Genomic DNA, 27,974 nt, shown 5'->3' on the forward strand with positions numbered 1-27,974 from the left:
TTTGAATGAAGTTTAAGTTACAAACAGCTACCCTACATTTTGTTGATTACACAAGGGAACAAAATAATACTTTTTTTTTGTTGCATGAAATTTTATGACTTCTGTTTACTAATTCGAGGTCGCTGATTTCAAATCTACCCACATTTTTTTTCTAACAGCTTTAGTTTTGGAGATATATACAGCTATAGACCGTATTTTCGAACTAGTTACACTTAAATTTCATAAAACAGAGCATTTTATTTAAAAAGTATATAATTTTTACTATTTCTATGTTGCAAAATATTGTAAAAATTATACTAACTATTTCTGTAATATTTGTGGTGAATATACATTTAAAGATTGTAGACTAAGCGTGTCGGAGTTCTTGAAATGGGTGTACTTTGAGTTCTTTGGATTTTCTTTGGACACCTGCGACAGGTACCTACTGGGTGTCTAAAATGGTATGTAAAACATGCGTCGAGTCTTTAAGGTTATGGAAAAATAAGAAAATACCCCATTTCAAGTAACAAACACCGATGATCTGGCGAGAACTCTCGAATCATTAAGTAGTTTTTCTGCGTGGTTGATATGAACGGTACTAACAAAAAAAAAACGGTCCAAATGGATTTACCCTAACTTGTTATCTACTACTTTACCTTAATAAAGGTGCTACCACCTTTGCACATCAAACTAGGGCTCATGAAACAATTTGTAAAAGCTCTGAACAAAAATGCTCAATACATATCTAAAAAGTCCCATAATTTGAGTATAGATAAACTAAAAGCTGGAATTCCTGATGGTCCACAAATAAGGTGGTTGATGTAAGTGTAAGTTTCATAATTACATGAAATATATCGAAAAATGCCTGAAACGAATTCGTTTGGATTGCACAAAATTTTCTGTCAAACAAAAAGGATGAAAGCTTATTCAAATCACTTTGAACAGATGTTGTCGGCTTGGTTGTAATATGAGCATCAAGATATACTTCTTCCTTAGCCATTTCGACCATTTCCCTGAAAATCTATTTGATCTCAATGAAGAACAAGATGAATGGTTCCATCAAGATATTCGGACTATGGATAAGCGGTTCCAGGGTCATTGGAATGCCAACATGATGGCGAACTACTGTTGCAGCATTAAAGACAGCCCTAGTGAACCGAATCAAGCTAGAAAATCTTATAAAAGAAAGTTTTTTGATGCTTAATTGTTGTTCTTCTGCTGTTTTTTGTTAATAAAATTGTGTTTTTCTTGAAAATCACGTTTTGTTGATATCTCAAAAACTAAAGCTGATACAGAAATTCTGACTTCAGATCTTCAATTAGCAGCCCAAAAATATACAATATTAGTCGTAATATTTCATGCAACAAAAATCTTGTTCCCTTGTGTTATTGACAATCCGATTCACGCAGAACTACCTCACTGTACCTATCCTTATTTAAATTTCTAATATTCATATGTGTCAGAAATCAACATGAAAGTAGTTTACTTGGATTACGAAGTTCTGCTCGAAATAGTGACAGCTTGCGTATCACCGCTTCGGCGTTTAAGTACAGCCCCTAGCTCTAACAAAATATTTGGAAGTGGACGTACTCCACATATTTCTTTCCATTACAACCTATAAAGATTATTTATTAGATAACAAATATGAACAAAAACTAAAAGTGAATATTTATTTTATCAGATGTTATTATGCGACTTCTTGAGCGATTCATGAGCAATTTTGAAAGTACCGCCATTTGCCGGCGCTTAAGTAGTTTTAGCAATATATTTGTTTCCAACTGTAAGATTACTTTTCCATAATAAATATTTGAAGGGGAATACATATAACTAAGTGCAACAGTATTTTATTATATAAAATTAACCAAGACTGTGCATTTAATACAAAATTTTAGTTTTTTGGGAAACCATGGACAAAATCAATTCACAGAGAGACAGACAATGAATGAGCACTTTGACTGACAGTTTGACAGTTATGAGTACACATCGCAGCGTTTGTTGCTGCTATTTCTAAATTGTGAATAAATCATTGAAAATGAATAAACAACCGGAGCAGGTATTTATTGTAAATGCTGCCCCGACTCAACCCTCAAGTTCTCCACCGAAACTGATGGGAGTGGAAGTGTCGGACACCTCACAGGTGAACCTTGAGAGTGAGTACCACTGCTATTGTATTATTTTGAATTTGGAATTTTGATGTCTAATTATTAATTGCTTTTTAATTTATTTACTTACTGGTCATGACCGTCAAAATGCCTCTAATAAAAAAAAAAACCAATGAATTCTACCCACATTGTTTTATTTCCGTAAAATTATCTCTTGTAATATCATAAAATCCATAAAAATATTAATTAAGTACTAACTGCAATCATGATGCAAATTATTCAAAAACCTGAAAAGAAATAATGGCCGTAACTTAATTAAGGTTTCATTAGAATGCTGTTAGTCACAACTGCCAGTCTTGTTGCAGTCATTTATATATTTTTCAACATATTTGTTAAATTTTTAAATACTAAAGTAGGTGGCCACTGATATTGGGCACAGGGTTCAATGTACCGGTGGTCAGGGCCCCAGAGACAGAAACTTCACAATACATGCTGTCTCAAGGAGTTCTGCCTTCTGAATGAGTCCCTTGATTGTATTGGTCAACGCTCTGGGTTGTTAGTAACAATCATGATGATATTTAATAACCTCCTCCTCCCACCACTGCCCTGTTATGTTATATTTTCGTAACTATGTGAGACTTGCCAATAATAGGAACATACATATTTTTTTAATAACTCTGCCTGCGTATCTCACTACAGATGATGCTAACGTTGGTTTATAATTTCCAGATGTGGAGGACTTTTCGCACGTATGTCGGATATGCGCCACTATCACAGAGTTTGTCATACCCATATTCTCCGGGGAGGGGCTGCAAAACAACCTAGCTGATAAAATTCATAAGCACTTACCAATAAAGGTGAATATTGCAAACAAAAACAAAAACAATGTGGCTTGTGATTAAACATCTACCAGAAAAGTACTTGTATATAAGCATCCTATGTGTCAAGTGACAAATTATGTGTGCTGCACATTGATTCTTTTATTAATTGAGTAACCAATATACAAAACGATATACTTTCACTTTTATAATATGTATGTATAAGTATTGCCATATTGCTGAACGATTGGCTGTTGCGACAACCTATTTATGCCTACCATGTATTCTTTTTCTTGTGTGGAAACATGTTAACAACAATAATTTTAATCTCTTTTTGAATGTCTTTGTATGAAACTGTTTGGTAATGGTGATTGCATCAGGTATGCTCGACGGACGCCCTGCCGGTGGTGGTGTGCTACCAGTGCGCGAGCACGCTGCTGGCATGGCACGAGCTGGTGCAGTGCTGCGTGCAGGCCGACGCGGCGCTGCGGGCGCGTCTCGACGCCATACAACAGGTAATCTAGCTAGAAAACCCAAATGGATCCAGGCCTTCAAAATTGTGGGCACACCAATGCTATATGGCTGAAAATTCACATCCTACTAATATTATAAACGCGAAAGTTTGTATGTATGGATGTATGGATGTTTGTTACTCTTTCACGCAAAAACTACTGAATGGATTTTAATGAAACTTTACAATAATATAGCTTATACATCAGAATAACACATAGGCTACAATTTGTAAACATATTGTTCGAAATACTAAACCTGCGCAGACGAAGTCGCGGGCACCAGCTAGTGTAATTATATTTACGAAAATCAGGTTCTTGAGGGAGTATATATACATATAAACCCTATAAAAAGCAAAAAATAACTTTTAACACTACGTAAGTACCAACTAAAGCATGTCAGACTAAACTAAATTTTGACGTGTTGGGGGACCGCTCTAATTTATTAGCTTAACGTTAGAAGTAATTATGTACTACTACATTATATATACTTCTTATAACTTTTTATATAATTTTGTTTAGATACGTGTTTTTTATACGACTGTTGTAATTAAGTAGGTATCATTTGATTAATGTAGTATTTTTAAAGGTAAAAAGCGGTCCCCCGACACGTCAAAATTTAGTTTAGTCTGTCATGCTTTAGTTGGTACTTACGTAGTGTTAAAAGTTATTTTTTGCTTTTTATAGGGTTTAGCGTTTTTAACCTTTTGTCATAATAATTGCGTGCTTTTTTTGGGCTGGGGGTTTTTTAAATTTATAATTTAATTTTATTTCATGCTTTTTGAAGGAGCTCCTTAATTTTTCCTTCTTTCATTTAATTTCTTTTATATTAAGATGTGGTCGCTATATGCGATCTCGGCCAAAGGAAGCTGTTTAACAATCCTCATGACAAACTGGCTCTGGGAGAATTGCACAGATTGAGAAACAATAAAGATTAACCTTTGGTCATTTTAGACTTTCAGCAAAAATACATATAAATCGGTTTATCCGTTTCATTCCGGTATTCCAGGGTTTCATCCGCCACATCCTATTTCCAGCATCAGGTTCTTCGTCAAACTTTTAACACCCCGTCGTTTTTGCGTCGGGGGTTAAAAAGGAATAAATAAGGAAGTATTGAAGTGTCAAGTGCAATCAAAGACATAAATATGTTCGCGTTAACTATTTACTTTATTGTGTCCTTTCTTACACTCAATGGAAAAATGCCTTACTTAGCTAAAACGTACATGCACTATCTATATAATGATATACTTACTACGGCTTACACACACTACAGTATATGGGGGGGGGGGGGGAAACAGTCTTTATGCCACTGTGACTATGTGGGATAATTTATTAAAAGTCTTTATAATCATTACAATAATCCAGTTAATTTTGTTTCAGAAATCGACAGTTCAGATTATAAACGACACCCCCAGTACAGAAGACGACGCACTAAGCAAGTGAGTATATAATCATTGTTATTACTAAAGCTATTGCTCAATTCGCCAAACATGTTCGTATTTCAGGTTGTTTTACAAAAACGTGAACAATGCGCTCATTGAGTTTGGTATCGATGTGGAGCAAGGTGAGCCGGACGTGGAGTTTGTCTGTCAGAAGTGCTCGGAGAAGCCGGCGCTGAGCACCGCGCGCAGCCTCGCCCGGCACGTGAGGCACGAGCACAGCATCGACGTACATGCGGACAATGTCCACGCGTTCATCACTAATTACGTGACGTTCGAGCAAGTGCTGGCGGACGACTCGGACAGGGAGACGCACTCGGACACTCAGGACAAGTCGGCGGTGCAGCTCGCGCAGCTGATCTGTCCGTTTTGCGGCAGCGTGCTGTCGTCGGCGACGCGGCTGGTGCACCACCTCAACCGACACGTGCCCGTGTGCCTGGCGGCCGGCGCGGACTGCTGCGGACACAGCTACACGCGGCCGCGCGCGCTCGCGCAGCACCTGCAGGACGCGCACGTGCGCGCCGACCTGCCCGCCGCGCCGCCCTGCTGCAGCTGCGGCTACAGCGCCGCCGACGCCGACCAGCTCAAGCAGCACTACCAGACCGTGCACGGCGACCACAACACCAAGCAGAAGAAAATAGAAAGCCCCAACAACCAGAAGTACATCCCGGCCGTGTGCCCCGAGTGCAACAAGACCTTCTCCAACAAGTACAACATGTTCGCGCACCTGCGCTCGCACTCCGCGCCCAACACCCGGCATGCGTGCCCGAGCTGCCCGCGCTCCTACTCCCGGCGCGGCGCGCTGGCGCAGCACGTGCGCGTGGCGCACGAGGGCCGCCTGCCGCACGTGTGCGCGACGTGCGGCGACGCCTTCCCGAGCCGCGCGCAGCGCGACGTGCACGCGCGCCTGCACTCCGGCAGCGCGCCCTACGCCTGCACGCGCTGCGGCAAGGCCTTCCGCGCCAAGAACACGCTCGCCCGACACATGGAGATGCACCTGGGCATCAGGAGATATAAGTGCGAGATCTGCTTCAAGGCGTTCCGGAAGAAGAGTCACCTGGACTACCACATCACGACGCACATGAAGTAACGGGCATTGTTTGTTGCAGGAGCTCCTGCGACTCGCGCCAGGAGCCCCTCCGCCCTCGCAGGCACTCCGACCTGTCCGATGACGCGCCGCTCGCCAGCCTGGCCAGCAAGCCCAAGCATCTCTATGATCATTTCTACAGGGCGCTAGAGAATTTTAGAAATCATTTTGTAAATGATCATCACGATGAGAAGTATTCGGAGTCCAGCTCGTCTAGCTCGTCAGAAGCGGTAGACACCGAGGTGGACAGGTTCGACGACCTGTCGGCATGCAACATGCGGCGCGACCGGCTGGACGAGGCCACGCGGCGCGAGCTGAGCGGCGTGCAGACGCGCGTCGGCGACAAGACGTACTACACGTGCGCCACGTGCGGCAAGCAGCTCAGCTCGGCGCACACCTACGTGTTCCACCGTCGCATCCACACGGGCGAGCGGCCCTGCGTGTGCCACGTCTGCGGCAAGCAGTTCCGCGCGCCCAACGGCCTGCAGCGCCACCTCACCGAGACCCACGAGCGCCTGCGCCGCTACGCCTGCTCGCTATGCGCCAAGACCTTCGCCAACTCCCAGAACCTCAAGCAGCACCTGCGCATCCACACGGGCGAGAAGCCCTTCGTGTGCCCGCACTGCGGCAAGCGCTTCACGCAGAGCGGCTCCCTGCACGTGCACCTCAAGACGCACAGCGAGCTGTTCCCCTTCGTGTGCGCCGAGTGCGGCGCCAAGTTCCGCCTGCGCTCCGGCCTCGCGCGCCACCGCCTGCGCCACACCGGCGAGCGGCCCCACGCCTGCGCCTGCGGCCGCGCCTTCCGCACGCGCCACGAGCTCGCCGCCCACGCCGCCGCGCACTCCGGCGCCCGCCCCCACGCCTGCCCGTGCGGCCGCGCCTTCCGCCAGCGCCGCGCCCTGCGCCACCACGCGCGCCGCGCCCACCCCGACCCGCCCCCGCCGCCGCCCTACTAGCCCGTCCCGCGCCTCACCGCACCTTTGCCTTTACAGAGCTGGCCCGCGACCCGAACACGCCGTCGATAACGATGCCACGGTACACGATACCACCGCCGACAAAGAGATATTAGAGAAGCCGGCGCTCATAGAGACGGACGCGGACGGCAAGCGGCGCGCGCACTGCGGGCGCTGCGGCGCCAGCGTGGCGCTGCGGGGCTGGGCGCGCCACGTGCGCGGGCATGCGGGCCGCCGCCACCCCTGCGCCGCCTGCGGCCTCACCTTCAGCGACGCCGCCAACCGCGCGCGCCACGCCCGCGCCGCGCACGCGCGCCTGCGCCCGCACGCCTGCAGCGCGTGCGGCGCCGCCTTCACGCGCCGCGCGCACCTGCGCGAGCACGAGCGCTCGCACGGCGCCGCGCGCGACCACGCCTGCGCCGCGTGCGGCGCGCGCAGCACGTCGGCGGCGGCGCTGCGCATGCACGCGCGCGCGCACGCGGCGCCGCGGCACGCGTGCCCGCAGTGCGGCGCGCGCTTCAAGCGGCGCGACGAGCTGCGCGCGCACGTCAGCGTGCACACGGGCGAGGCGCCGCACGTGTGCCGCTGCGGCCGCGCCTTCCGTCTGCGCGCGCAGCTCAACCGACACGCACGGACGCAACACAAGGAGGATACGAACAATACTGAACCAACTCAACACAACAATGCGGAAAGCGAGCAGACATTGCAACAACAAATTGAACACATTTAATGAAACACATAGTTTTTCAAGAATAAACCAGATGTTATATTAAAATGAAGAATACATTACTACTGTTTTTTTACCTGCTTGAAATTTAAGATGGCAAAAGAAAAAAACATTTTTTATTCAATTTATGTGCATGTTGGAACACAATACAAAACGATGAACAGGATTTCAACCAATATTTTCTATGTGAAAAGGTAGTTTAGTATGCCATGAACACGTGGTAGTATCATACATGCAGTATAGAACACGCGTGTTGTGTTGCAGGGCGGAGGCGCGGCGGCGCGAGTGCGCGTACTGCGGGCGCTGGGTGGCGGCGGCGCAGTACGAGCGGCACGCGGTGGCGGCGCACGCGGCGCTGCTGTTCCACTGCGCCGAGTGCGGGCGCTGCGTGCCGCGCAAGCACTTCATGCCGCACATGGCGCTGCACGCCGTGCGCTACGACCACAAGCACGACCAGCCCGGCCTCGCGCAGACCATACCCGCCGCCCTGCACGACATGCGCCTCTCCGACATCACCATCACGCACGAGAATGACTTCTCAGATCACAGCGACACGGAGTATGGCTTCGGACCGCTCCCCGAATCAGTGTTTGATGCTATAGAGGACTCGCAAGACAGTCAGCCCTTTGAAGACGATGATGAACACAAAAAACCTTTGCAAAACAATATTGAAATTAGCAATATACGCGACACAACTTCCAGCATTGGAACCAGTGTCCTCAACGGGTGTATTATGAGTACTGGCGTGTTATCCGACATGAGTACCGTGAATTCTACCTCACAGACAGATGACAACAGTGATACAGACGTCGATATAAGCTGCGCCACAGTAAAGACTGAAGACAGCAAGAAGAGCCACAACAAGAAGTCTCGCAAGTGCCCCATCTGCGGCAAGGTGTACACGGCGTCCTCCAGCTACTTCTACCACATGAAGTACTTCCACAAGGGCAGCCGCGAGCACGGCTGCCAGGTGTGCGGCAAGCGCTTCGGCACCAGGTCCTGTCTCACGCAGCACATGGCCGTGCACTCGGAGCAGTACGAGTACGAGTGTCAGCAATGTCAGAAGCGGTTTAAATCTAAAGCGAGCCTGTACATCCACGGGCAGACGCACGGCGGCAAGAAGGCGTGGTCGTGCGCGCAGTGCGGCGCGGCGTTCCGCTGGCGGGCCTCGCTTGCCCGGCACGCGGCGCGGCACGGCGCGGCGCGGCACGCGTGCGGCGCGTGCGGCCGCGCCTTCGCCGTGCGCGCCGACCTGCTGCGCCACGCGCGCACGCACGCCGCCGCGCAGCTGCGCTGCACCAAGTGCGCGCAGACCTTCGCGCAGCCGCGATACTTGAAGGTGCACATGGCGAAGCAGCACTCCGTCAATCTTGTCAATGAATCCCACTAAAGACTGACTAGTATTTTCAACCGAATTCCCAAAAAGGAAATTCTCAATTCGGATGTTTATTGTTTTTTTTGTAATTACCTACATTAAGTTTAGAAAGTTGTAAAATATAAGGACTTGAAATTATGTATCAATCCTTTTTTTTTGCATTATGTATATCTTGGTAACTTGCAGCAATCCAAAGGGATAGATTTCTATGGTATAGCTGGATTATATGTACATGCATAATATTTTTCATTGATATTTATATACATTTTTAGAATTTACAAAAAATGTCTGTTTGATTTAAATCATGCTTAAACAATTCAACTGTACACCTATAAACAGTACAGTACGATAACATTTACTAAAATCGTAGCTATAAGAATTATGTACTACTGTCAACCCTCTAGAGTTCACTATTGGGCCCAAATTGTGAATGATATTACAAAATGTAATTAGAAAAAAATATGTATTTGTACCCTAAAAACTCAGAAAATTCTTTCATTGTTAGAAAGCTATCCTAGAAGACTATCCTCAAGTAACAAAAACTACATTTTATTCGGTATGGCAAGAAGTTACTATAGGATCAAGGATGCTGGGGAAACACTAGTAAATATAAATAAAATAAAAGAATTTCTCTTATAGTAACGCTTATAATAGCAATTACTTACATTATTGAAACAAATATTAAATAACTACTTATAAAAACATAATAAATAAACGTGTATTTGTTAACAGATATTATACAAATGAGAAATGTTCTGTAATGAATAATTTTTCAGAGAACATGATTAATACTTAAACAATCATTAATTTCAGTATCTAAAGCTGAAAAGTTTGTTTGAACGTGTTAATCTCAGGGACTACTGGATCAATTTGGATAGCCGATTTATCATATACATTTAGAATATTTTTAAGCCCTCTGAACAAAACATTGAAAATAGAGATATATTGTGATTTAAAGTAGTTAATAAAAAAATCATTAGTACTTCTAAAATAATAATTATTTTGTACATTACAACCGGAAACTATGTTACTATCACATTAATATGATATTTCTATATTAAACGCATCCTAGCATAAACATCATGTAATATTCGTCCATATAGTCACCGCTATGGGCCGAAAGTCGGCAATATTAAAATGGGACTGGGCCGGACACGTCAGCCGAATGCATCCAGAAAGATGGGCCACTATCGTCGCTCAGTGGACACCTCAGGATGGACACCGCAGGCGGGGTAGGCCCCGGAAGAGATAGCGTGACGACCTGGACGCCTATTGTCGAGACTGGTGGGCTCGGTCGAAAGATCGAAAAGTGTGGAAGCAAGAAGGGGGGCCTTTGCCCAGCAGTGGGACATTATGGGCTAAAATAAATAAAATAGAATAGTCACCGCTATGGGCCCGCGTGTATGTATGGTAGTGAACACGGTTCAGGATATTCTTAGCGTCGAACATGCTATTCCTACTAATATTATAAATGTCAAAGTTCGTGAGAATGTATGGATGTATGTTATTCTTTCACGCAAAAACTGCTGGACCGATTTAGTGTGTTTGGTGATAACCTGGATTAACACATATGCTAGGTACTTTTTATCAACACACCACGCAGGTGGAAGCTAGTATATATTTGATGTAGGAAATATAAATAATTTATGTGAAAACTTAAGCTGTATGGGATGTACCATCACTGGCCAGATGCATAATTTGCAAAAAAAATATTAATTTTCTTTACACAACATTGATTTCTCTTTTAATGGAAAAATATAAAAGTTGAGTATAGTTTGTATACGACAGGAACCCATGATGCTTATGCTAGGCTACTAACTTTTTGTATAAACCAGTGGCTTTCACAAATATATTTAATAATATACAAAAATTTCATTTGTCTTATTGTTACATGAAAAACACTGAAACAAGGATTTATATAACAAGTTCTGATTAGTCAAAGTTCACTTTCATAAGGATATTCAACTACACAACAAAGATTTAGTTAATTTAACTGGTTAGAATAAATTATTAACAAATAGTGCTAAGCAAATAATGCTAGCAGGAAACTAGATAATTTCCTGTAAATGTAAACAAGATGATTATTTCCTTGTTTTCTGTGATATAATAAGAATATCCTAGATTCTGGAATGTGAACTGAGAATAGCAAAATCCAAAACGATACTTCGTCTAGCCCTGTCTGTATTCCACATAACAATTTAACTTTTAGTCGTACTCACTTACGGTATATATTGCCTAATACCTAATATACATAACAATCAGTTCCTATACTCCCCATCAGCCTCTGGACGTGTTCCTGGCTTCGCACATTACAAAAGACTATACAGTTATAAGATAGCTTACGAACATTTTAGTCAATAAGATTCGAATATCTGGGGCCCGATTCTCCTAATTTTACTTAAGCAACATTCGATTGACGTTCGACTCGATTCGACTGAGATCCGATCCCGACTCGATTACGATTGAAGCGTATGTGGCATTCCGCTATTTTTTCTTTGAAATAAACGTTTTTATCCTTTTCTGTCATTCAATAATGAATCATTTTGTCTGCAAATGATTTACGATTGCAAAATGATTGTACAGCAAACTACCGTATAGACCAAAATTACCAAAATAGCAGACCAATCGCACACCAATCAAATGTCAATCGAATACGATTGGTCTTTTATTAGTAGCAGAATGCCCGATATGGTTAAAACTGCTATTGCGATTCGATTTCTATTCGATTTTGACATTATTAACTTAGGAGAATCGGGCCCCTGGTGCGCATATAAATAGCCCGTTAATTTAATCACAGCCAGTTGCACCAAAAATATTAGGTTACTTGCTCAATTGTTTTGAATATCTAAATAAATAGTGAAATATCAATTTTGCTATTTCGGAAAAATCATTGCTTGTTGATTTGTCCACTTTTATTTGGATAATCTAAAAAACATTTCATTACTGATACCATATTATAGTGTCTTAGCCGAAAATAAATAGGACTCATAGTTTTGATGCAACCAGCCCAGTGTAATACATATAGGTATTTCCACTTGCCAACGTTTTTGCCATCTATCATACATTCTGAGTCGCCTAGTGTCCGTCAAGCGGCGGCGTGGAGCGTCCGTCGTGGGCAGCGGGCGAGCCACTCTCGTTCACCAGGCGTTGGCGCTCCCGGTACATGGAGACCTGGATGTTCTCCAGCTGGTGGTAGCGACATACCTTGATGGTCGAGAACACTGCTAATCCCACCATAGTGGCGAACGCTGCCCATGTGCCGAACTGGGGAATTTTATTGTGTGTTGTAGTAAAATTAATTTACAGTATTTAGGAAAGCATGATAAACTATAAGACCCGGCTGTCATTTGAACATCTTTGGCAGTGGTTACAGGTAGTCAGAAGCCAGTAAGTCTGACAATTTAGTCTTACAAAGGTAACTGACTTGAAGAGGTCAGATAGGCAGTCACTCCTTGTAAAACACTGCTACTCAGCTGCTTCTAGTTAGACTGGAAGCCGACAATGCTAGTCAGACGATGTAGTAAAATCAATTTAGTTGGATATTTTGTTCTTATTTCCTATAACACATTTATATTTTATTTCGCCGAGTGAGATCTTTACCTGTGCGGTGCCAATTTCGATGTAAAAGCCCCTGGTGGTGATGTTATCCACCTTGTCTATATTCTGACCGGCTGCATCCTCACAACTAAAAACAAAATGATAGCATTTTGTTAGACGCACAGATATTTGAACTAACTTTATACAACTCACACAGACAAAATTATGGCAGAATGCAATGGGTAACCTAGGCAACAACTTCTACAAAAATGATGACTTTTGGTGGATGAATGACTACTTTTGTCTCCGAAAATTCGAATAAACATGTTAGTATTACACATTTGTAAATCCAACCCACCTAGGAAATCTTTCCACAATATTCTGGCACCAGGTCATGAAGCCGAGCGTGACCATGACGGCAGCGGACACCACCAGCCCACACATCAGCATGCAGCCAACTGCTTCCAGGAATGCGGACAGGAACGAGCTGTCCATGCCTTTGTACATGAACATTGATAACCTGCAGATAACATAATGTAGTTAGAACCTGGTTCAATTTCCATAAACTATTGATTTTGAAAATGTTGAGCAGTTCAGACAGTTCTAGAAGTATGGAACCAATTGAAAAAAAAACATTCCAATAGAAAGCAATGACATTTGAGTGTAGCATTTTATTTTTGTATTTCCTTATATTTTCTTTTATTTTTTTTATCCTTATTAAACTCATTATTTTCCTGCATTTTTTAAAATAAAACTGTGCTATAAATGTAAAAATAACAAGTATGAATAGATAAAGTGTGAATCATTGAAGAGTCTTATCTACAACATAAACCTACACACTGGTCAATAACAGACAAATTGGTGTGGGCTGTGAGTGCACAGCATTTATACAATACAGTACTTATTCAATGAGTAATTAATTCTCATATCTCTTTAATATTACTACTTAGAATGCTTCGTGATAAACTTTCTGGTGTTATTTCATACTCCTTGTAAAACATGGGTCCTCAGCTGCATCTGGTTAGCAGGGAAGCCTACCCCAATATATTTAGTTGTAAGATAGCTAGGCAGGGATGATGTAACAAGAAGAGCCCCCTCTCTCATATTAAAATGTTTTACATTGAAGTATATTATTACTCTATTGTTGAATAACTGAAAACAATTGTTGTTATCCCCTAAACAAAATAAAAAGTGGGTAGCTTGCCCCAATATAACATTAAGTTAATTAATTCCATAATATGCAATAATCCAATTACCTGTAGATCTGCACAGAGCAGACGAGGAACATGATGACGCCGACCACTATGACATAGTTGCAGTATGCACTAGGTGCCCACGCCACTGCCAACTGACCATCTTGCTCTTGCCAGTGCCCACTTGAGAAGAGTAAGCAATGCCCACTGGAAAACATATAGAATAATATAAACACTGCTGTGTGAAACTTTCATAAAAGATTGTGGTAGGATACAGCAACATTTTATTGTCTAAGAAAATTGTTTCTACACGTTAAAAACAAATTTAAATATTATTTATGAGGCCAAATATAGTTTTAACCACTAATTATTATAATTGCCATGTGATAACTGTGTTGTGCATTGTTTTATGAACCCATGTTTCAGAAATAATAAACCACAAGTGGAGGAAAAATAATAAACCACAAGGGGAGGATAAATTACATATTATTCATCAACATACTCTTTATTATAGTCCAGTTAAACGGTTGAATTATCAGAATTTCCCACTGACAATAATAGGCGCAAGCTAACTTCATTTAAATGAGATAATATGCTTTATTTATTATTCTTTGATTTATGGAAAATACATAAAATTTCATCTCTTTACAATGTTATTTTGCAAACATTAGAATCTCTTGCTTAAGAATCTAGGGGAGATTCGATCTTAAAAAGCTGCGCAGAAATAGATAAACATCTTATGATGCGTTATACGTATGTACGGTATGTCGAGCTTACTTGAATTCATCCAGATGCATGCTCATCGGCACTATGATGCATAGCGACAGGATGAGCCCGACCACATAGCCTGCTATTTGACTCACTAGCAACACGTTCGTCAGGGCCATCGTGTAAGTAACACACTCACTGATTTAGATACTATACTTCGGAATCACTTTCAGTATTTAGTTATTGAAGGAAACACAAAACAAAGCTGATAATAAGACCTTCGCAACAATACAAATGACATTCCACTATTAGTTGTCAAAAGTTGACAGTATTGACATTTTGCTGTGTTGTTTTTTTTTTTTCAGTTTGTAAATTTCGTTTTGATTTTGCTCTTTTTGCATAGGTGAAATTAGAAAACCGGTTACATTGAGCTTTCAATTCAATTTCTTACCAAAAATAAATACTGCTTTTTGCAGTCCCATGTAGAATAAAATATGAGATGTGGATTATTGTATTTGATACTTTTTCCTTTGCATCACTTCATTACACGCAGATATTAGTTAATTCTGCATGTTCTACTTTCAGAACTACCTAATTTTGTCCGTGAATAAGATAACGTGACAGTTATTTTTAAGAAAAGAGTATATATAATTATTTTTTCTGTACCAGAACAGAAGAAAGGATACTAGTATAAATTCGGAGTCACATTTGACTTAGTCACTTGCAAAGGAACGTAAGTCACACAATCACGATGAAAGCGAAACCGAAACGTAAACGTCAATCAAATTGCGACAGATCAGACGTTGGTGATGTGTTTCAATCAGTGGAATTAGAAATAAATCGTGTTAATTGAACAATTTACTATGTCATTGCCCTCCTATTAGACTGATAGCAAGCTAACATAATGAATTTCAACGCTTCCAGAAACGGTAAGGTGTTTTTTCTATGTATACAGCATTACTGTCTGTTTCCGATTTGCTTGAGCTTTACCTCATAATTCTACTTGAACTTCTCATCATATTCCAGTAAGATCGTGGTAATAGATCTATTGTTAGTCTCTGATCTCCTCAGTAACATAATGTTTATAATTTGAGCCGACATAAATCAACGCTAACAACCTTTTTCCCCCTATAATAGTATAGCAACCATAGAAACAGCCGTTGCTTTTACAGCTAATTACGCTCATACTATTCACAGATTTACGGTTCTAATAGACTTAAACCTTCAGAATTCATTAACAAAGATAGTTAAAGTATTATTTTTTGTTCTTGTCAGTGGGTCAGACTGGCGGGATCCGGAAGGCGAAACGCGTAAGCGATGTGGCGGCGATGGGCGCACCGTCACCGACGCCCGCCTTCAGCCCGACGCCGGCGTATAACCCTGGGTTCCAGCCAGCTGGACCTCCACCTCCATACCATGAAGGAATACAATTGGATAACTCACAGGATTTTGGTGGTCCACCTCCGCAGGCTGCTAGTGAGTTTTGTTTATATTTCTATTCATGTTTGTTATGTATCTATTTACATCATATTCTTGAATTCTTTCAAGTTCCAGTTGCATGCAATATGGGGCAATTCATAAATTAATTAATTCCATCAGTTTAAACAGTTGTGGGCTTCTTCAGTAAGCGACAAAATTATAATCTAATTTCATAATTATTATTAGACTCCAAACTGTTTGGTCTAGTATGAGCTAGACATGTTACTGACAATATAATTGAATAAATCTGCATTTGTAACACAGCACAATTCACATTAAGTGTATTTAATCTAATCTTTTAATCTATTTCCAACATAAAAATACTTTTTTCCAGTGCTCTTTATACTCATAAGTGTAAAAATATATGAATAATGTCCATTGTTTCAGATTATGGCTACATGGGTGGGTTCCCGCAGTCACCCATACCTCCCGCACAACTTGGGTCCATGTTGCATCAGCCTATTGTACAGGTAACTAGAATAGATGTTCTATTAAAACAAGCTTCCTTCATGCAACTATGTATTTCAAAAATATATTTTTTGTGTTTGTAGAAAACCTTGAAAAGAGTCTGTGAACCCACAAAAAGTGCTCAGAGTTGGAATTAAATATAAAAGTACTTTGTATGTGCTATGCTGAAAAACTTTATTTATGTATGTTACATTTTAGGTGTACTGTATGTTACATTTTAATAGTTTTCAGAACAATTAATTTTTTTTTCCTGATGAAACAACATGTACTTAAATTTTGTTGCAATATGAGGCTTAGCCTCCTTCATAAAAATGCCATTGAGATCAAATATTTACATAAGCTTCTGACTCCTAAATACAAAAGTTGATTAAGAGGACGAATTGGAATTTTTGGCGCCAAGGATGTCAATTTTTCTCAGTAAATACAAAACGGATCAAAATACAACTTGGTTACCTGAAAGTTCATGATATAAGCCTTATTTTGTTAGTTGTAGAAACATGATTAGGTAACTTTTATAACAGAGAAAAATATATCAAACATACCTCTTTTTAAAAAGAGATTCACATATTATGGGCAAACGGGACCGATTTAAGCCTCTTAACTTTTTTAGTAGTTGAGTATATACATATTCTTTAAAATGGTAGTAGGAATTTTTATTAAATTATCATTTCTAAATATTAAAATTACAAAACCATTTTGTCGCTTACGACTTTTAGTTATAAGCTAGCGCGCGTATTGTTATCCTCGCCCCGCTCAGACGCTCCGACCCCTTTTGGCGCCTTAGATGCGCGTGCCGGTTATGGAATTATTGTTGACCACTTCCTCGCCTTAAAGGTTTTTGTCTGTAATTTCCGGACTTTCCTTGACACAAGTTCATCCACAGTGACCACATCATTTTTTGAATAAAAAAACAGAGTGTATTTTATCCTGCTATGTGTCCAGGACATGGCACTACAGTACGGCAACCAGCTGGCGGCGCAGGGTCGCGAGGTGGTGCAGCGCGAGATCAGCAAGTACGTGCCGGTGTCGCGCATGCGCTACTACTTCGCCGTCGACACGCGCTACGTGCTGCGCAAGTTGCTGCTCATCATGTTCCCTTACACGCATAAGGTGGGCTGGATATGTTTTCCATTTCTCATAAAACTATAGACTACATTTCCAATAAAAAACAAAAATTGTAAACCTTTCCTAAACAATAAAGTAGTAACATTGAGTTTAGAGAAAATAATATAGGCAGAAAACATAAGAGAGTACATAGGGGACTTACATATACATCTGCACCTGAATATAACCTTATGAACGTGACATAAAGGCGTTATTAGGGGAGTATGTATTGGTAGTACATTAGTTAGAGGGTACCTAAAAACTAGAACTAAGTGTGATGGGCTTATCCACAGTGCCCACTACGGTAGATCCAGCACTGGTCATAGACATCACTTATACAATGTTTGTGTGACTGGCTAACTAAACCTTATGCATTTCCAGGAGTGGATGGTGAAATACGACCAGGACTTGCCTGTGCAGCCTCGCTACGACATCAACGCGCCGGATCTCTACATACCCTCCATGGGTTATGTCACATATGTGCTGCTTGCTGGCTTCATGTTGGGTAAGTACAGACAGTATGTGTTTCATTTTAACAATCGAACATATACCTTCCATTATTGTGATAAGGTTGAGAATATATTGAAGAAAGTTCAGTGTCAGTGAAAATGTCAGATTGAGGTAGATTGTTGTCTGTACATTAGTGTTCACTAGTTGCTATGAAAGACATGAATATATCTTGCATTAAAAAGTAGATCATTCAATAATGGTTGTGAAGTAAAAATATTTATCACTAAAGGAAGTTTGATATAAAGTCAAAGTTCATTCTGAAAATTCATGCAGTTTTATCTCACACTATGTATGTTGAGCGCTTATGATAACAGCAAGCTATAAGTAGCTTTATTTGTAAGATATAAGGTCCAAGTTAATTTCACATAATTTTATTTGTACCTTTATGTGGAAGACATATGGTTCAACTTTTATTTACATATTTTTTTCTTGTTCTTCATTGCAGGTCTGCAACACCGATTCTCCCCTGAACAGATAGGCATGCAGGCATCATCAGCGCTGGCCTACATAATCTTCGAGATGATCATGTACTTAGTAACTCTGTACGTGACAAACACCAGCACACACCTCAAGACCCTGGACCTGCTCTCGTTCTCGGGCTACAAGTACATCATCATGATCGCCAGCCTGATGGCCGGGCTCATGCTGGGCAAGACTGGCTATTACTGCAGTCTGGTTTATACTAGCTTTGCGCTTTCGTATTTCTTGGTAAGTGACATTTATTATTTAATTGCAAAATGTATTCAGTTTCAGATATACAACCTTATCCTAGGTATACATTACCCTGTTAGGGCACAGCAAATTAACTTAGAACTAAATAAGTGGTTATATACAATTTTGTATTAGGTAAATTTTACATTATTTTATTAGATAAAAAATTGTGTATTTGTCATGTATAAGAATTATTAATTATGATCTTATATTTTGATGGTTACGACAAAGAGAGCATGCGGAGATGAGCATCAGTTATCTGTGATATAATTAATTAAAATCTATCCATGTTTTTAGGTAAAAACCCTCCGACTGCAGCTGCTAGCAGGTCCGCCGGCGCCTGAGCAGTCGTCGTACGCGTACGGCGCGAGCCCGTACGGCGCGGGCAGCCCGTACGGCGGCGGCTGGCAGGCGGGCGGCGCGGCGGCGGGCGGCACCAAGCGGCGCGTGTACTTCCTGCTGTTCGTGGCCGTCACGCAGCCGCTGCTGTCGTGGTGGCTCACCTACCACCTCGTGCCGTCCGCCGCGCAGCCCGCCCCCCTCCCCGCGGCCGCGCGATAGCGCCGCCCCCCGCGCCCCGCACCTCTCGCGCCTCTCACTGTTCTCTGTAAATATAACTATTTTGTAATTCGAACGATATTTGCATTTTTTTTATTCGACTGTAAGTTATCGGCATGGACAGTGACTTGTGGTGGTTAACGTTTGCACAAATAAATTATTTTTATTTTTTAAATCGACCAGTTCTTCTCATCGTGAAATCATGTCTCATACGTTTAATTTAGCATTTAATTAAATGGTGATGAATTAATGTAATCTAGTGAACAGTGGGAGCTCGCCGCGTATGTGCTGATACATTGTGTTGCCATGGTTACGCATTTACTCGGCCCGGGAACGAACCAGTAACACCATGTATCAGTATCTAGTCTGAAACAAATTGTGAGAGTTATGTAAATACAAATATTATATTGATTTAAAAACTGCTTTTGTATCAAATAAGATTTGTAATGTTTTCTACCTCTGCACTTATTGGAAATGAAATCATTATCCAATACACGGATAACAATATATTATGAAGTTATAAATGTGTATACATGCTTGATAAAACTGTAAAGAAAAACTAATTACCTCTTGAAGTGCAATTATTTTAAAAGTTGAAAAGTTGATCATGACTTGGGGACTGATATGACTTTTTAGGAATCTCTAGCAACTTGCATGCAAAGGCAAGGGGTAGAAAATGTTACAACATCAACCTACAACTTCCGACTTGACTGTGTACCAAATCCTGATTAAATTATGGAATGACCAGTATAGCTTACATGATAGAACTTAAAAATGTTATGGTGTATTATAATTTTTGAATTCAAACAAAAAATTACAAAATTCCGAAAGGAATCGGTTCATTTTTCAGAAAATTACCTGCATATAAATAAAATTTCACTTTTTATAATGATGATTAGTAAGATTAAAATTGATTACCGACGTCTGAGGCTATAATACTGGTCATACCATAACTTATAGAGTGCACGATTGACCCACGGGATGTTTACTATAAAATACGGTAGCTTCCTGCTCCTTCCTGATAAAGATATTTTTGTATTATAGTGCCAATGTAACTTAAATATAAGAATAGAATTGTGCAATATGGTCAGTTGAAGAACTGTGTTCTCTATATTTCTTCTAATGCTGATTGAAGTATGTACTCTTCTTTTGTATTATTTTATGCGAGTAGTAGTTTTCGTAAAAAATCTAACTTCAAAGCTCAGTTCAGCCGTTCTCAAGTCTTGAATGTTTTTTAATAATTTAGATTCCTGTAAATAATTGCATCTGCATAGCATATTAACGTAGCGAGAATTAAAGAAAATACCATACAACTGTTTTATACTTGAAATATCTTAGAGCTTTTGTTTCTTAGGTGAGCAGGAGGCTTCGTTCTCTTAAAAAATATATACTACATCTATGATTGGTACTTGGCTATTCCTTTAAGATATTATTAAAAGGCGTTATCATTATGAAACTTAATTAATTAATTTATAATAATTTCCTTAGAAAATGGCTCCAAGGTGACGTTACTCGTTGTCGGTACAGCTGAGCTGTATGCGCGCAATGGACGTGTATTTTGTACTAATTCAATGCAATATTAAAGGCTAGTTTTATATTGAATTTTGTACTTTTATTTTCTATTCAACTGACTGAAAACCCAACTTCAAAACTGAGCCCAATCTGGGTCTCTGCTGATTCTTTTTAGTAGCTAGTGTATGCTATTGTGGCATTCATTGATTGATTACCAAACTAATAGAGCAGCACATCGAGGTCGTATTCAATATTATGAAACTGCATTAATTTACGTTTGCATTAAATTCCTCACACCCTTAAAAGATGTAACTTGTACTGAATCGTACTACATGACTTCTTACCTACTCCCAAAACTTCATAATTGTGATGATTAGGGCACAAGCAGCAAGTGCGTTACATGAAAAGAAAATTACATCCTACCTACGTAAAACTTTGCACATGAAATCACCATAAAAATACTTAATCCACATAAAATTGTTTTGATTCATTCCGATTGCTATAATTTGGCAAGTCGCGAGCCGTGCTGGTTCGTGAGCGATTAACTCCCAGCTGTCACGCACGGCACTCCAGTGAGGGCGGAGCTGCCTCGCTCACACCTTGTCTAATGGACGCGGAATGCGTGCCTAATAGCATTACTTTTAGCTAAAACATATTTTTGCTGGAGTTTTTCTATGTAAGTATGTAAAGTAACAGGATAGTGAGCCACACAGCCTGCCCTTCAAATGGTAAGACATCGTCCTCGTACTTACGGACCATTATGAACTGAAACTGTAAGTATTTCTTCAGCTGTGGAGAACCTATAGGGAGAACTCGACAAAACATCCCAAAACCAACAAAATGGAGCATTATGTCATTGCAATGGCTGGATTTGAGAAATAGGAAGGTGAAGTAAAGAAATAAAATGTTTTTTATTTTTTTATTTCATTTGTATGTTTATTTACTAAATAGAATAGCATTGAGTACATAATCGATTACTTCTATTCTTTCTATCAATTTAAAAACTGACTATTTCTAATTCTACAAAATCCGAATATATGAATCTGGTTTAAATAATCTAAGATAAACTACATTTCATTATGGTGTAAATAACTTTCAAAATACATTTGTACTTAAGCACCTAAAGAACAAATGAGCTCATAATTAAATTACCTTATTGTACTCAGAAAATCATGTTAGTATATTAGGTACTTAATTTGGTTGGTCTATCGTTAACTCGTTATCGTATCGAATTTAGTTGCTATCTAATTGACAAACTGTTTGCTCATTTGTTAAATAACGTCGATCACATTACTGACCGCTCGCTCTAAATACTAATTGCCATCCATTATCACACTTTACGAACTGATAATTACAATGTTTTGAATTTGATTGCTTTCATTTATTATGAAAGTTAACTGTGAATAAATTGGAACTTGTTCTACATGGCAAAACTAACATACATACATGCATCTACCCTAGAATCTTTAGAAACAGTTACTTCTGAAAGTCACAGGTACTTATGTGGCACATATATGACTTTCATATAGCTCATTTCAGCTAGCTAGATTCACATGCATTTACGTTATTTTAATTGTATTATTTTGTCTCCACCTTAATTTTCTTTAGTTCATCATTTTAGGTAAGAGATGGCGCTACGTTTGCCCGCAATGCGCTATACCCTACCTAGAAGAGCTATGCGGTGAAAAAATAATACTGATTTATCCCTCTCCCATAAACATTGAAATAGGTACGTTTGAAAAAAAAATTAAACCCTGTTTCTCTTGAAATTACATCATTTGAAGTCTATACCGGTACATATTTAAATAGGTTAACTTAGTTTCCCAGTGCCGGCGAATGAATTCTCGAAAAAGGTTTCATTTTGGATTGATCTCAAATCTCAACAAACTTAAACTCTCCCATTCCTATATGACCTAAAATTCTCTTGATCTAGATGCAGAAATGAGACAGAAATACTTACCTTGGTCCTTGACCTAGTTTTGAGCTATTTTGCTAGGTCTATAAAAGGCGCGACGTTTGAATCTGTTAGGAGGCTCTTTAAAAATGCAAATACTCCGATATCATGGAAGTAAAATGAAACTACATGCATGCATCTGCGATTTTTTATATTATGATTACCGTCAACTATTATTCTAATCTAAAGAATTATAAGGTAATTTCCATAATTTACATTAAAATACTTTACTAATTATATTAGGTTTTAAAAATAAACGTAGTTTGTTATGCAAACGACTATGTCTATAAGTTTTCTTTTTAAATCCAAATAAATCCTCTAATTAGAAACTTTTTTATTTATATTTTCAAATGTGGCGCTCCTCAACTGTAATGAAGTTGACAACAAATGCTGATTGGTCCCTGAACGACCTTGGCGCATTATGTTTTTGTAGTGCTGTTCAAGTTCTCAAAAGAAATAATCGATAAAAATTATCGTCATTGCTACATCGCATTTGAACACCTTGAAAGGAAAGCAGTTCCATGTTTACCGTTTTTTGTCATTGTATTTTATTTCCTTTTTAGAATATAAAGTTTATATTTATTTAAATATTACATTACATTTTATTCTCTTTATTTAATCTGACACTTATTGAACCATTAATTTTCATCCCTTTTAATGCAAGGTCCTCATTGGATTGCGAGAATAATTAAATTGTCGTAATTTAATGTTTGTTTGTTTTTATCCAACAATGAAAAATACCATCAGCATTGTTCTCATATTATTAAAAAATTTAATTATTACGATGTTGATAAAATGTGTGGTTTCATCGATAAACAGCTATGTGCATCACTAATACAATCAGCTGGTTACTGTCAGAGTACAGTGGGGCCAACAGAACGGCATAACATTCGCGGCTATGTTCACGTTGGCCGTGCGCCACAAACAGCCGCAGTATCGACAAACGTTCACAAAACGTTTAGACGTAACAACCATAGTGTCATTTCTCTTCTTATTTCATTAACTACACCATTCAAAACTTCAATTTTCCTTCGTTTCTAGTTGTATAAGTGTTAAGTGTTACCATTATTATGTTAAAATAATGCATAGTGCCGCATAATAGTACATATTTTGAAGCAATTACGTAATGGGAATTATGCTAGACAAGTTTAAAGTTTTGCCCTGAAATTCAACATGGCCGCTGACACAGGGATGGATACTTGCCCCAGTCCGGAAATCACGGACTCGAGGAAACGGCCGCTCGACGGCGACTCGGAGAATGGAGACGTAAAGAGATCACACTTTAGCTCGGGTGAGTGGCGCACTATTTACCTGCACACTATACATAGTTATGTAGTTGTCTTTACTTCATTGCGTACTTGGCAAGGCGGGCATAACATTGACACAGCGAACTTGTGGTCGATTCAGCCGTACGCAGCTGGACTCCAACTAGATTCTTATCAGTACACATTGTTGTTATCATTTTGACCTATTTTTCTGTGATTGTGAGGTCATGATGTGACGAATTATTAAACTTAAAAAGTATAGTTAGATAAAATGTACTGTTTAGTTAATGCCACTTTATTGCTGTAATATAACGAGTATAATTCCGTTGATAAGTTGCAAGAATTGTAGGCACAATTATCAGAGTAATTTCGCCGCACGTTTGATAAGACAGGGGGACGGCCGGGCCGGCCGCCTCGTGTATAGTATGAATTTATGCAATGTTAAAAGACAGTCGTTGTTTTTTAGTGCAAGACTTGGTGACCGCGTTGCCTCTGGCCAACGGCCATGGCAATATAACGTCTCATTTCGGTGAGTCGACAGTCAAAGCATATGTTCCCTCATCGGCTTTGTGGTTGTTGCGGCGCGCATGCCTCACGCGCGCACTCTCTCGCGCTCATCACCTCTGCTGATGTCCACCGCCTCCATGCTACACTCACTTCATCACCTTCCAGTACATCCTAACCATTCATACAAGATTCTTATTAGCCGTAGTCACCAATACTTATTACCAACCAGTTGACCTATTCCGTAGCTACTCTCACTAGATTTTTAATAGATAGCAATAAAGGCCACACCAATTTGTTTAGACCTCGAAAGTTAAAGTAGTCCCTAGAGGCCATATTAACAGCTGTAGTTATACAAATGTTGAGTAATGCAGGTCATTGCCTAATCAACTAATCAAGTATTTTATATTTTTTATAAATGATGCAAAAGATGTGTAATAAAATAATGATTAAATCATTCCTGACTCAGTCAAAACTGTTTTTCATGAATTTAAAAGGTTTCCACATCCCACATCTGTGTGTTTTTATCAAAATATAATAATCTTGATATTAAATTTAAGTGGCTTAATTCATCATTTTATGTAAATCATTAATGTCAATATTGTACAATAGAGCAATGTGCTAAAACAGTAGAATACATCAGCAGAGTGTGAGCGGGCTGCGTAGGTGTTAGCGTTTATCGTTTAATCGTCCATCGTGCACAGTAAACATTGCCTCGTTGTCGTGAGCCATGTCGTACTTAGCCTCACACCGATCAACCCATGGCTTAGTCGTTGCATCGTTGGTGTGAACATCCACTTCAATGTACAGAACTTCTACCATTTATTATTTTGGTGTATTCTTCTCATTCTTCTTCTTTGACAAAGTGTTTATTTTTTCGCTTTGATTTTTATTGGCTTCAATGAGAACTAACAATTGGAACAATTAACATTATTTATTTTGCATAATCAAAATCATTAAAATTATAAAATACACAAGTAATATAGATTGGCACTGTATCACCATCATTAAAAAAATCTTATTAGCATAAGTTGAGTGAGTATGCTTGCTATGTGAAGAAGCAAGGATTGTATATCGCTCACTGTATGACTGCAGTAAGTGTGATCTACTGCTACCTTGAGCATCTGTAATCTATTAGATGGTAGAATGTCGTCGTGTCTACATTCATATTATAGCAATATTCTTTTGATTTGTTATTGTACTCTGCTCATGCTGTTGTATACTTTTAGTATAAATCATAAAATAGATGATCTGCGAAAATATATTTCTTCCCTAGGGGTGATTTTGAGAGCATTCCTGTGGCACAGAGGAAGCAAAACCAAGCCTTTTAATTCCGCAAGATTAGTTGTAAGATTTTGTGCGAAGGGGTGGCGTTTGTGCCCTTGTTCCCTAATTACGGCGCGGTATTGCCGCGGTCAGCAAGCCCGGCCATTGTGCTGCGCCGGCAAACTTCCCTAGCTATGTTTTACCCCTGACAGAGAATCATCTCTATTAAATCTACGCGGAAATGCGACTGAATGCGTTATGGAAAATTTACGATAGCACGTTACTGATACAATATCGGTCGTGTTGCCTAGTAGGTATCGCATCAATTTCTATATTGTCCATAAAGTACAAGCATTACATTTCCTACATAGGTATTTGTGAGAAAATAATTTACACGTTTACGGAGCTTTCCCCGAATTTTTGCCAAATTGGTTCTGGCAGAGACGGTGACTTTCGATTGCCAATCGGCCTTTATTATACGCTAGATTTTACAAAGAAACCTTTATGAATTATCCAAATAATTATGTAATCTCGAAGCTTATTTTTCAAACGTAAATGAAAAGCAATAAGTTTAGTAACTATGTGAAGGTCTTGCTGACACTAGATTGATGACAAGCAAGGTCATTACCGGTACTGAGTGCACATTTAGCGTGGCCACATGATTCTCAACATAATGGCTCCGCGTTAGGGTCTATTGTCTGTTGCGGGGTAGTTTGATTAGCCTGAAGGTTGGCAGCAATTTGTCAAGTGTTGTCTCTTGGGTTACGTGTCAAATGTTTACGCAGGGTATCGTGTTGGTTTAGATCGTGTAACCTGGTTTTGATGTTATTTGAGTCAAATTGATTAGGAGCACTATGTAAACTTGTAAAAGGACAGAAAATCAAAAGATCTCTCCTTAGTCCAAATATTGAATAAACTCTTATCTATATCAATCTTTGCCCTACCTATCAATACAACAAAGGTCGGTGTAAAAGCGATTCATCCCCGCTGCCACTGCCTACACATTGTTTAGAAGCCATGAACTAAATTTATATTTAGCAGTCCATTCCGTACATAAGCACCATTAATTAGCACGTTTTAATGTGCGGTAATGATACTTTATTAATTAATTTGATGAAACTAATGCGCTCGCCGCAGCGCACATAATTACCGCACTTCCCGCGAACGGTTCGTCGACAGCGCTCGAGGTAACCACACGTACTAAATGTCAAGGGAATTGTAACCTTTTTGGTTTCACAATTAATCACACCACGGTTAGATCATCATAATTCGGCAGAAAATTCAAATATTTATTAGACGGGCGTAAAGTAAATATATTAATGTTCTGAACTGACTTAAATAAATAGCGATTCGACTGGTGTATTTATTATCCGTCTAAATGTTGACAGAAATTGTTTACACATTTTTTCAATCGTAACGAAATCGCTCGTCAGATATTTCGAGAAACATTAATTATTTCATTACACAGATGAATATTTTTGTTTTAATTAAACGCCCACTCTACGTATAAAAGGACCAGGTTACATGAAATTCAAGTTAGTTTCAGTCCTTCGTTGTATGGAAATATTATTCGAATAGAAAACACCAATTTCATGGCTACTTACTTACGTCTCAATATTTTTCAATGGTCACTTTGTGAAATGGTTCATCTGAATACTCAGCAAATTCAAACAAGAGAGTTTTAAAGGTAGCCTTTCTTGTATCATTACATTCGCAGCAGGAATTTTAAAAGCGATATTATTATCATTAACCGCAGTATCCTTGCGTGTTCCCCTCGCAAAAATTAACGATGTCGTGATGAGCTTAAGCTGCCAACTTTGACTAAAGTATACTTTTTATTACACTTTTTATGGCGTTTTTAACATATTCAAGAAAACTTCGAAAAGAAAACACCTTATTCAGCGAGCAGTCTATTTTAGACATTGTTAAATAAATCCTAAGGTCCAAATCAACCGCATTCCGGACGAGGAGTATTGTCATCAAGCGAAAACCGCACGCATCCGAATGCCGAACCATTGCGGTCGGCTACTGGAAGCTGGAAGTAAATGATAGTTTCCTAGATCCCCAGGCTAACAGATGTACCCAACATCTCGTATACGCCACCTTTTATTTAAAATGCTCCGTCACCACAAACGTAACTGCCAATTAAGGTTAAACCGAGCGTTTAACGACGCATGATAAACACGGGAGCCCGTATCATAAGTTCGTAACTACGT

General features: G+C 40.0%; 4 protein-coding genes across 12 annotated transcripts in view; 3 read left to right on the forward strand and 1 right to left on the reverse strand.

Annotated features, from left to right (window-relative positions):
* The first annotated feature begins 1,937 nt into the window (after window positions 1-1,937).
* On the forward strand, window positions 1,938-10,859 carry LOC124640069 (zinc finger protein 84-like). 2 transcript variants are annotated; one of them, XM_047177672.1, is made up of 5 exons: window positions 1,938-2,129; window positions 2,811-2,938; window positions 3,280-3,414; window positions 4,789-4,847; window positions 7,879-10,859. In XM_047177672.1, the coding sequence occupies exons 1-5, from the start codon at window positions 2,012-2,014 to the stop codon at window positions 9,002-9,004; spliced, it is 1,566 nt and encodes a 521-aa protein (XP_047033628.1). In that variant the 5' UTR covers window positions 1,938-2,011; the 3' UTR covers window positions 9,005-10,859. The 2 variants fall into 2 exon arrangements, with proteins under 2 accessions (XP_047033628.1, XP_047033630.1); XM_047177674.1 differs by lacking the exon at window positions 7,879-10,859 and adding an exon at window positions 4,914-5,950.
* Window positions 10,860-11,857: 998 nt separating this feature from the next.
* On the reverse strand, window positions 11,858-14,732 carry LOC124640070 (transmembrane protein 179). Its single transcript, XM_047177675.1, has 5 exons — window positions 14,497-14,732; window positions 13,783-13,926; window positions 12,885-13,046; window positions 12,590-12,674; window positions 11,858-12,253 (listed from the first exon to the last, which is right to left on the reverse strand). The coding sequence occupies exons 1-5, from the start codon at window positions 14,604-14,606 to the stop codon at window positions 12,065-12,067; spliced, it is 690 nt and encodes a 229-aa protein (XP_047033631.1). The 5' UTR covers window positions 14,607-14,732; the 3' UTR covers window positions 11,858-12,064.
* A 464-nt stretch (window positions 14,733-15,196) lies between these two features.
* LOC124640222 (protein YIF1B-B) lies at window positions 15,197-20,859 on the forward strand. The gene is made up of 7 exons (XM_047177901.1): window positions 15,197-15,356; window positions 15,703-15,903; window positions 16,294-16,376; window positions 17,317-17,484; window positions 17,860-17,983; window positions 18,434-18,696; window positions 18,997-20,859. Exons 1-7 carry the CDS (start codon window positions 15,332-15,334, stop codon window positions 19,258-19,260), a joined length of 1,128 nt encoding a protein of 375 aa, XP_047033857.1. The 5' UTR covers window positions 15,197-15,331; the 3' UTR covers window positions 19,261-20,859.
* A 2,771-nt stretch (window positions 20,860-23,630) lies between these two features.
* The window catches only part of LOC124640108 (RNA-binding protein Pasilla), a 57,817-nt gene continuing 53,473 nt past the window's right edge, over window positions 23,631-27,974 (forward strand). For 3 of the 8 annotated variants that reach the window (XM_047177753.1, XM_047177755.1, XM_047177754.1), the window contains exons 1-2: window positions 23,631-24,014; window positions 24,455-24,517. In XM_047177753.1, the coding sequence (XP_047033709.1) occupies window positions 23,897-24,014; window positions 24,455-24,517 (181 nt within the window). In that variant the 5' untranslated portion in view covers window positions 23,631-23,896. The remainder of the gene's footprint in view (window positions 24,015-24,454; window positions 24,518-27,974) is intronic. The other 5 variants (XM_047177757.1, XM_047177758.1, XM_047177756.1 and 2 more) reach the window with 3 other exon arrangements.

This window comes from Helicoverpa zea, chromosome 20 (genome assembly GCF_022581195.2).
Source record: "Helicoverpa zea isolate HzStark_Cry1AcR chromosome 20, ilHelZeax1.1, whole genome shotgun sequence".
Lineage (NCBI taxonomy): Eukaryota > Metazoa > Arthropoda > Insecta > Lepidoptera > Noctuidae > Helicoverpa > Helicoverpa zea.